General features: G+C 44.1%; 1 protein-coding gene across 6 annotated transcripts in view; it reads right to left on the bottom strand.

The window, feature by feature from the left end:
* The window catches only part of Cbr4 (carbonyl reductase 4), a 175707-nt gene that overhangs the window by 149375 nt on the left and 16110 nt on the right, over positions 1–10222 (bottom strand). The window contains exon 5 of one of the 6 annotated variants that reach the window (XM_008824943.3): positions 3744–4115. The exons of 4 other annotated variants lie outside the window; for them this stretch is intronic. In XM_008824943.3, coding sequence (XP_008823165.1) covers positions 3937–4115 — 179 coding nt within the window. In that variant the 3' untranslated portion in view covers positions 3744–3936. Of the gene's footprint in view, positions 1–3743; positions 4116–5135; positions 5233–10222 lie in introns of those variants that run through there. One more of the 6 variants, XM_029559544.1, reaches the window with a different exon arrangement.

Raw genomic sequence — 10222 nt, 5'->3', positions numbered from 1 at the left:
GAAGGTTAGTTCCACCAGTCTGGTACTTTTAATTACTATGTGTCAAGTAGAGAGAGCTTGGGCAAAGACCAAATGCTCTCAGATAAACCTTGCCTAGACATATATTACATTCTTTGATCTGGTTGTATGTATAATTTGTCAGTAGGTTGTTGTCCTAATATGGTTCCCTCTGGTTTTCTAAAACTAGCTAGGCATTAGTTATCTTCTGAAAACACTTGATACACTGATACTACAGATTTTTATGATTAATTAAGAGTAAATGTTACCCATGCTAAAATTTTGTGCTGAATCATTATTATGTTTACCATAGTAAAATATCCTTAATCTTGTATTTCTTATATTGTTTTTGCCTTTGTTTGAGACGAGATCTTCCTGTGTTGACCAAAGTGCCCAGAACTCACTGCATGGACCACGCTGGCCTTGAACTCTTGGTCATCCTGCCTCAGCCTCCTGAGTGTGTAATTATAGCATGTACTGCTATATCTAGCTCCTTAATTGGTTCTTAAGTAGCTAGCTCTACTGAGGTTTTCATTAGGGGAAAAAGAAAAACATTCCCTAAGATCTAACAGTTCAAAACTATAGCAGATCCTTAAAACTTAGAAGTTAATCTCATCTTTAAGAACTGCTACATAAACAGAGTCAATTGTACCACACCTAAATTGGCAGATTAGTTTTCTGAGCTGCTCAATGAAGAGTAATATGAGTCTGATAAATCAGGTGCTGGTTGGAGAGATGGGTAAGAGCACTTACTGTGCAAGCATGAGCCTGAGTTAGAATCCCCAGCATGTCTGTGGAAATCCTGGCAAGGACATTAGTATCCCTAACCCCAGCATTATGGTGGCAGGAACACAGATCTTAGGAGCTCACTGGCCAGTCATCTCAACCGAAACAGTGAGCTTCTGATTCAGTGAGAGACCTTGCATCAAGGCAATAAGAAGGGGTAGACACCAGATGCTCTACCCTGGCCACTGCAGGCATACATACCTGCACACTCATGTGCATGCAACGGGGCGGGGGGATCAAGTCTAAGGCAGGTGTGGTGACTCATGCCTGCCTGCAATCCCAGCATATTTGGGGTATTAAGGCAGGAGGATTGCTGTGAGTTCAAGGCCAGTGTGGACCACATAGTAAGTTCAAGCCACCCTGGACTACAGAGTGAGATCCTGCCTCAGATGGAGAAGAAAAGGGGGCAGGGGAGAGAAGTGATGGGAGGAGGAGTGGTAAAAGAGTAGATGGAGGGGAGAGGGGAGGAAAGCAAAACCATCCTAAATGCTGTCTAAGTGGCAAGATTTTTTCCAAGATGTATAAAAAGTGGATTAGGGGGAGGGTGGAGATAATGGGGGCACTGTGACTAAGAAGGGAGGGAGGAGGGAGGCCGGATAGGAGAAAAAAGAGTAAAGATGAGTGAATCTCAGGGGTCTAGGAAACCTAGAGGGAAAAGTGATGCCCTAGAAATCCTATGAGAAATGCACATAGAGTGTCTGAATATTAATGCATATGTATACCTAGGAGCTGCTTGGTAAAGACCACAGTGCCAGATAGAAGAGACCTCCCTTAGAGTGACAAACATGCCTTATAGTACTCATCAAAGAAGCTTCTTTTTGCAACAGATGGAGGCTACTGTTGAGTTGCATATCCAGTCAGGCACAGAGAACATACACCTGGGAGATGCCCAGTACTAGATGACACAACTGCAGTTGAATCTCTACACCTAAAGTTCATAGAACATAGAGGAGTAAGGGGTAGAGAGAGGGCTAATGCACCCCTGAACACTCACCAGTGAGGTTTCAATGCACACAGAAGACCTCAACTGGCCATGTTTTGGAGAATAAGAGACTATAGTGTAGGATGGGACTCCTATATGGAACCTCACCCACCCACGGCTCAGGGACCATTGAGGAAGAGGGACGGAAAGATTGTAAGAGCCAGGGCTGGTTCATGAACATAAGGAGGTGGAGGCTTCAAGGCCACTGGAGGCTTGCTCATTTGAGCCTGCAGGACCAGTGGCTTCAAACTCGGGACCCATGTCAGCTCAATTAAACAAGGGCTCAAAGGGGAGGTGAGAAATAGGTGGCAGGCCACCACCAGATTGAGAACTATCTGAGACTGATTGTCCAGGCCACTGGGAGGCTTCCTCCTGTGAGCCCCTGGCAATGGGACCCATGTCAGTTCAAAGGGGAGGTGAGAAATAGGTGGCAGCCCAGCATTAGATTGAGAACTATCTGAGACTGATTACTGCTGGGTGAGGGAGAGTATGATTTACATATGACCACTGGATGGGCTGACTATTCTCCAGTGGATGCATTTATACTAAAGGACATTTGGGTACAAATACCTGAATGAATAGGACTCAGCATGTATGGCAGAGTGCATAGGGTTTGGTGGGGGAATAGGAGGAGGCATGGATTGGGGAGTGGGGGGTCTGGATTTGAGTGGGAAATTATGAAATTTTAAAAGCTCAATTTAAAAAAAAGTCTGTGTAGGCCACGCAGATACAGCATAATGAGCAGAGTACGGTGGTACACACTAGCAATCCCAGCACTAGGAAGGCAGGGAGGAGAGGCTGAGGTTGTGGTCAGCCTGGGCCACATTGTGAAACCCTGTCTTAAAAAAACAAAAACAAAAGGTAGAGTTTAGCAGAATTGCTGAAGTACTGTGGGGCTCCAAATGAGCAATGTATTCCACACACCCATGTGTTTGGACACTTGATCCCCAGCTTGTGGTGCCGTTTGGGGAGCTCATGGAATCTTAAGGAAGTGTAGCCATGCTGGAGGAAGTACATCACTGGGGGCAGGCTATAAAAGTTATAGCCTTACCCCATTTTCTATTCTCTCTCTGCTTCCTGTTTGCGGATGAAAATGTGATGGGCCAACTTCCTGCTCCTGCCCCATGCTTTCTGTGATGGTTGCTATGTCTCCCCACTATGCTGGGTCTATCCCTCTGGAACTGTAAGCAAAAATAAACCCTTTCTCCTGGGTTGCTTTTGGTCATGCAATGTTAATACAATAGAACAGTCACTAATACAAGTACTGACAATCAATGTTCTGTAAATACTCACTTTGCCAACAGCCCAAGAGGTTAACATCTTGAAAATTCAGCTTTATACAATTAACTTGTATCACAGACAATAGAGTTTTTCTACTTTCAAGGCACAATATATAAATGTATTCGTTACTTTTCTGTTGCTGTGATAGAAACACTAACCAAAGCAACTTATAGAACGAAGGGTTTATTTGAACTTACAGTTCCAGATGAATTACAGTCTGTCACAGCAGGGAACATGGTGGCTGAAGGTGGCTGGAGGAGGAATGGAAGCTAAGCTCTCATATCTTCAAGCAGGCACAGGAAGCGAGAGAGCAACTCAAGATCCGGCAAGGCTTAAGAACTCTCTAAGCCCACCGCCAGCAATGTGCTTTCTCCAATATAGCCACACCTTCTAAGACTTCCCAAAATAGCACTGCCAAATGGGGACAAAATGTCCAAATACTTGGAGCCTATGGGGAACATTCTCATTCAAACCGTCAAAATAAATTAATACTGGTTTATGTTTCTTACAAATGTCTGTGTGCTAAAATTTTTATAGCCTATAAAAATAGATACTTCAGCATGGTGTGCATGCCTTTAATCCCAGCACTGGGGAGGCAGACAGATCTCTGTGAGATTGAGGCTAGCCTGGTCTACCTAATAACTTTCAGGCCAGCTGGGGCTACAGAGGGACGCTGTCTCAAGAAAGATTAAACAAAGATGTTTCATACATTTTAGATGAATACACCTGGTCATACACTGTTCTTTTACACATGTTCATACAAAGACAGAATCAAGATTAGTAGCATCAAGTTTCCATTAGCAAATGGTCATCCATATTAGGTATCACTGTCTAATTAATGTCAAGTATGCTCTTGACCCCAACCACCATTACAACAGAATCATCTCTAATTACATGGTGAGTTGCAATCCTCCATCCACGACTAGAACATGTCCTGTGACGTATGGAGATTCTAAAAGAAACACAACCGCATGTGCCACCTCTACAGCTTCTCCAAACCTCCCCAGAGGAATGTTTTTCTTTAAATGCTCTTCTTTCAAGTGCTTTGTCATATCTGTACGAACAAATCCTACAAGAGAAATGTTGATTCAGTTGAAAGAGTACAGACACTAAAGATATATGCTCAACTTTTAAAAGGTGAATTTGTTCTTGAGAATTTGAGATTATTATTAAACATAGTTTAGGAAATACAGATTTTTGCTAGCAACTAATTAAGTATACAATTTTATTCACTTAAATCAATGAATGTTTATTGAACATAAAAATGCCTGACTCGAAAGTACTTGACTCAATTACTTGCTAAAAGTAAGGATAAGGCAGTGAAATGTAATGAGTGGATAAAAATATGAATAAAACAAATTCCACTCTTTGAGTAAGCATCATCTGTGGAGGGAAGAAGCAACCACTCGACTCCCAGTAATAATGTCACGGAGTCTGGTGACTATCCATAGAAGGGTCTAAATAAAATGCTGCAGAAATGATGCTCATGCAGGTGGGGCAAGAAAGTGGGAAGCCATGTTGAGGGAAGGTATCACAAAGGGGGCCATAGGAGCTGCTCTGGCAATTCTATAAGAACTAGTCAGCTCCATTTGCTAAAACCAAAACAACTGATGAGGGGAAAGCCCAGAATTTCTACAGTACATATTAGAAAAAGCCTTACGGATATTTCTAGTTCTGATGCAAATATACACAAAAGACCAAGATTTAACTTAGTGTTTGTTAAATATGAAATAAAATACGTAGAGAACATGTTCTAAAGTATAAATTCTACAACATCAAGTATTATATCTTAATCAATTCAAAATGAGCTAATACAACAGGAACAAATATAGATTTCTTAAGAAAATCCTAAAAGATTAGACTGAGACAAATACAATAATAAACTATTAACCCATGCTCAGTATTTTGTTCTTTATTCAATCATTAGGGGCGTTTTGTCTGTTTGTCTTTGAGAAAAAAGTTTACTATGCAGCCCTGACAGGCCTGGATCTCACATAGATCCTCCTGCCTCTGCCTCTTGAATGCTGAGATTAAAGGCCACCACATTCAGCTTCAGTCATTAGATTTTTAACAGAAAGCAAGTACCAACCTTCATGAAAGCAGTAGTTAGGCAGAAAGTTTACAGTCCAAGGTCACAAAAGATGTACTAAAAGTTGGACACACAGGAAGTGAAAGTTTGATGTGCACTAGCAAAAACAGTTTTCAAACGGGCTTACATTAAAATGAAATCATTTATAATTTAAGCTATAAAACAACTGAAATATGCTGCCATTTACAAATGACACATTGATAAATGTGGGCTAAATACTGGATTAGGCTACTAGTTTATTAAGTAATACTACCTAATTAACTTTATTTAGAGTTTTGACTTACAATACTTATTTTCTTTAGAGGCCTGTGAGAAATAATCATAGATTTTTCTACCATGAAGTCTAAGATAAGGAAGGATTACTGAGGAAATTCTGAAACAAATTGAAAGGCCTTTTGAACAAGGAACTGGCTAAATAAGTTATGATACATCCACACAACAGAATATGTTAAGTATTCATGATGCAATAGAAGTATACTTAAGTGATAAATTTATACCTGTAGACTTTAAAAGGTTATAAATGAATTCAGTTATATTGCTACTAAAAAAAGCAAAATATATACACCAAAATGTTAGCATCATCTGTTTATCACTAGACATCAAAATTACACTAGATTATCAGAATTTCAAATGAGGTGATAATTATTTTCTTTGTACTTTTCTCTCTTTTTTAAGTTGTCCACAACAGATATATATTAATTTTGTGTTCAGATAAAGTTATTAAGAAAATATACACATTATGAGTGTCAGATGGTCTATAATGAGGGCCAGAAATAACCAAACAAATTCTGTATTATTTGTGTTTTCCTAAGACAACATATTGTGAAACACTGGCTCCTCTGTCACAAAATCTTACCACATTTATTTGAAAAGTCAGCAATGTTTCCTTCACTCCCTTTCATCTTTAGAAACAATGCAGGCGGAAAAGGCTCAAAGCATCAGCTGACACAAAGACAGCCAGCCTCTGCAAGATTTCAAGTGAACAGAAGATGAAACTTCACTTGCAGAGAAAAGCCAGAGCACCCAGTAGAACCCAATCATCTTGAGAACTCTACCAGGATCCTGAGGTCCAATGCTCTCTGTCTCTGTACATACTTCTTTTTCTTTTTTAAAAAATGTTTTTTATTATTTTTATTTTATTTTATGAGTATATTGCTTGCATGTATTTAAGTGCACCTGTGTCGTGCAATGCCTGCAGCGGTCAGAAGAAGGCATCAGATCCCCTAGAACTGGAGTTACAGACCGTTGTTAGACACGATGTGGGTGCTGGGATGTAGCAGGAGGCCTCCAAAGATGGTGTCGACCCAGAGCCCTGGGATTCAGTGAGAATTCACTTCACTTCTTGGACTGTAAATAGCCCGCCAAAAGGAGCCCATGCCTCTGTACCCTGCTTGCAAGCCCAGTGACTGCTGACAGACTGCGTGGCACAGACCAATCAGAAAATGATACGCTGACTAAAGGGACTTGGGGGTGGAGAAAAGGGAAATATAAGGCCTGCCCCCTCCTGCATTAAACGAGCCTGCAGCACCTCGCCTAGTGCTTGCTTCTACCCGACTCCCAGGGTCTGTGTGTCGTGACTCCGTGCCTCTTGCCCCCCCCCCAAATCGGCAGGGGACCCAATCCAGGTTAGGGTCTTCACAGCTGGCCTGAGGAGAACCCGCAACACCTGGCGGCTGAAGTTTTGGCAGCACCCAGAACCTCGGTTTGTTCAGTAAGTAGGCCCCTGGATTTGTCTGTTTCTTCGGCTGCTCAAGGGTAAGCGAGTAGCCCCCTTCTCTGTCCCGTCCACCCTGTCTGTCCTCTTTATTGTTGGACTAGTTTGTTAGATTAGGGAGGCACACTCCACCACGTGGTCCCAAAGCCCACATCGGCACCTACCTCCTCTCGGCTCGTCCTGGTGAGTTCACATAAGGGCTGATCCACCCCGAACTCAGAGCCCAGGCTTCGGGTCACCCTGTTTCCTGTCCCAGAGACATCGTGTGAGCATACGGCTGGAGGTGTCATGGCCTCCAGAAGTCCCTCACTGAGCGCAAGACATTTGGATCCGACATACCTTTACATGTCGGGGCGGTTTACATCCAAGTGGCTCACAGTGTTTCTTTGCTTCCTTTGTGCCCTCTTGGTAGTCACCCTTGTCTTCTACTTTTGTGGTGAATTCCCCTTTGTGAGACCCTCCCACAATGGGCAATTTACCACCACAATGCAGGGAACCACAAACGGCAGCACTCAAGGTGCTCCTTAAAACCAGAGGGTTGAAAGTGAAACCAAAAGACATCGAACACTTTTGGGATGAAGCCACTAATTCGGCTCCGTGGGTCTCCCCTGAAAACATGTGGGACCCTGACACATGGATGCGGGTCCTCTTCCTGGTCCGAAAAAGGGAGGTCGGGTCAGGGATCACTCCCCCTGCATTGTTCCTACCGATCCTCCTAGCCATCATTGCTAGCCTTAAATCCTCCTCTCCTGAGGAAGTCATCTCGGCCCACAACAAACACTGCTGGAGCAATCTAGTGTAGATCTGGCTATCACCTCGACCCCGGCCGGACCTCCCGGACCCAGAGGTGGATGCCGCCTCTGCGCCCACTTCCCACAAGGAAGGAGCTCCTTTGCCTATATCTCAGGATACTCTCCCAGGGCTACCACGCCCAGAAATTCCCATGCCCAGATACCTGTCGCAGGAGTTACTCTCTCATCCCGCCCCTTCCCCTGCTAATGTGACCCTCCCTCCTAGACCACCCTCCTTAAAGCCTCACCTACCTTTGTCCACATTTCCGGTTAATGTTGGCCCCAATGTGGCGCAGCGTCCATGGCTGCCCACCCCACTCGCTGACCTCGTTCTTATCCGCAAGGCAGCTGAGCAATCGGGCCCTGACTCCCCATATTTCAAACAGGTTCTTCGCCAGTGGTCCTTACATTTACAAACCCACTATGATTTGTATAACTTAGTAAAGCCAGTCTTAGAACCCTCAGTCTTTCTAAACTGGCGCGCAGCCTATGATGATCAAGCTGAAAACCAGGCACACCTAAATCTCCAATATGGCTTCAACATTACGTTGGACATGCTCGCGGGATGCGGACAATGTACTGACCCCATCTCCCAGTCTACTATTGGCCTCCATGCCTATTTTCAACAAGTTTCTGACTTGGCCTTTAAGGTCCTTAAATGTTGCTCCCCCCCCCCCCCCCCCCCGTGACCCACAAGTCTTTTTCCGTAATTTGATTCAACAGTCAGGGGCGTCCTTCACGGACTTCCTTACCCATGTCAGTGAGGCAGTAGAGCGGAGGGTGGAGTCTGGACCCACCTGAGAGGTGCTTATCAAACAGTTAACTTGAGAGGGACTAAACATGCCTACTCATAATGCTATCGCGCCTGTTTATCAAACAGTTAACTTGAGAGGGACTAAACATGCCTACTCATAATGCTATTGTGCCTGTCACCTGTCCGCAACGATAACATTCACAAATGGGTACTCACTACTAGAGACTTAGACCCTAGGGCGGGCCCTATTGAGGCTTTGACCACCTCCTTGGAGACTCTTTTGTCTCAAGGAAAACCCGCCCACTTTGACTCATGGGAAGGCTGCTGGAACTGTGGGGGCCTTGGCCACTTTCATAGCCACTGCCCAAGAGGTACAGCCCACCCCAAGACTCACTGCCCCAAGTGCAAAAGAGAGTTCCATTGGCCTAAAGACTGTAGGTCACAGCCTCAACCGGACTCGGCTCCTTTAAACTCCACCTGGGGCGCCCCTCAGCCCCGCCCACAAGAGGGGAAACAAGATAGATATTATGGACTCTCCTAATCCTCAACCACTCCCCATTAATGACCCTGTTCCTAGATGGAACTGCCATAAAGGGCCTAGTAGACACAGGGGCTGATGTCACCATTATATCAGAAACTGAATCCCTTAAATTCCCTCATTGGAAATACCGGCCAGGCCCACCAATAAAAGTTGGCAGAAAACAAGATACCAAGCTGGTCACATGTCCAGTATATTAGAAGGACTTGGATGGGAACCAGGGCACAGTTACCCCCATAGTAGCGGACGTTCCCCATAACTTATGGGGCCAAGACGTCCTAGAGGACATGGCTGTGGTCCTTACCATGGATGACTGTGCCTTTTATGATGATATCATGCTCCACAATAACTTGGGACTATCAGGGAAAGGACAACACCTTGCCCAACACCCCCAATCCTAACAGCCACTGCCCGCCCGGGATCAACTCCAATCTTGGCCCCCGAGCCGATCCCCAACACCTGACTCTCTAATGATGCCATTTGGGTGGACCAGTGGCCTATAATAGAACCTAAATTATCTGCCCTCAAAATTGTGGTAGCTGAACAATTGAGGCTTGGCCACATCAAGCCCTCTCTCAGTAAACAAAATACCCCAATATTTGTTACTAAAAAGAAATTGGGGAAATACCAACTCCTCCAAGATCTTAGAGCAGACAATGCCCAGATGGAAAAGATAGGCTTGCTACAAGTGGGCTTACCACAGCCTACAGCTATCCCCCCATCCCATCATATCATAGTACTTGATATCCAAGATTGTTTCTTCCAAATCCCCCTAGCGGAACAAGATAGACCTCACTTTGCCTTCACAGTATGGGAGCCCAACTTTCAAAGAACAGCCAAGAGATACCAATGGAAGGTACTACCACAGAGTATGAAAAATAGCCCCACAATCTTTCAATTATATGTTAATAAGGCCTTAACCAACATCCCCAAGGACCTAAGTGTCATCCACTATATGGATGACATACTGCTAGCACACAAATCTCACAATACTTTACAGGCTGTAATACCAAGTCTGCTTGCTGATTTAGAATGTCTAGGTATCCACATTGCACAAGACAAGTTACAGTACATCCAAACTTTCACATTTCTTGGCTACCATATAGATACTGTGATTAAACCACTTAACCCTTCCATCTTGCAAAAAACTGTATATACCTTGACTGAGCTCCAAGAACTCTGTGGGACTATAAACTGGCTCAAACAATTTATACCAGTCCCTGACTTGGAATTCTGGGCCTTGTTCTCCCTGCTCAATGCCCATAATTCACCAACTTCAAGGATCCCTCT

This window comes from Nannospalax galili, unplaced genomic scaffold, assembly GCF_000622305.1.
Source record: "Nannospalax galili isolate Female #2095 unplaced genomic scaffold, S.galili_v1.0 scaffold109, whole genome shotgun sequence".
In the NCBI taxonomy this organism is placed as follows: domain Eukaryota; kingdom Metazoa; phylum Chordata; class Mammalia; order Rodentia; family Spalacidae; genus Nannospalax; species Nannospalax galili.
This window is presented reverse-complemented; position numbering and strand designations above follow the sequence as displayed.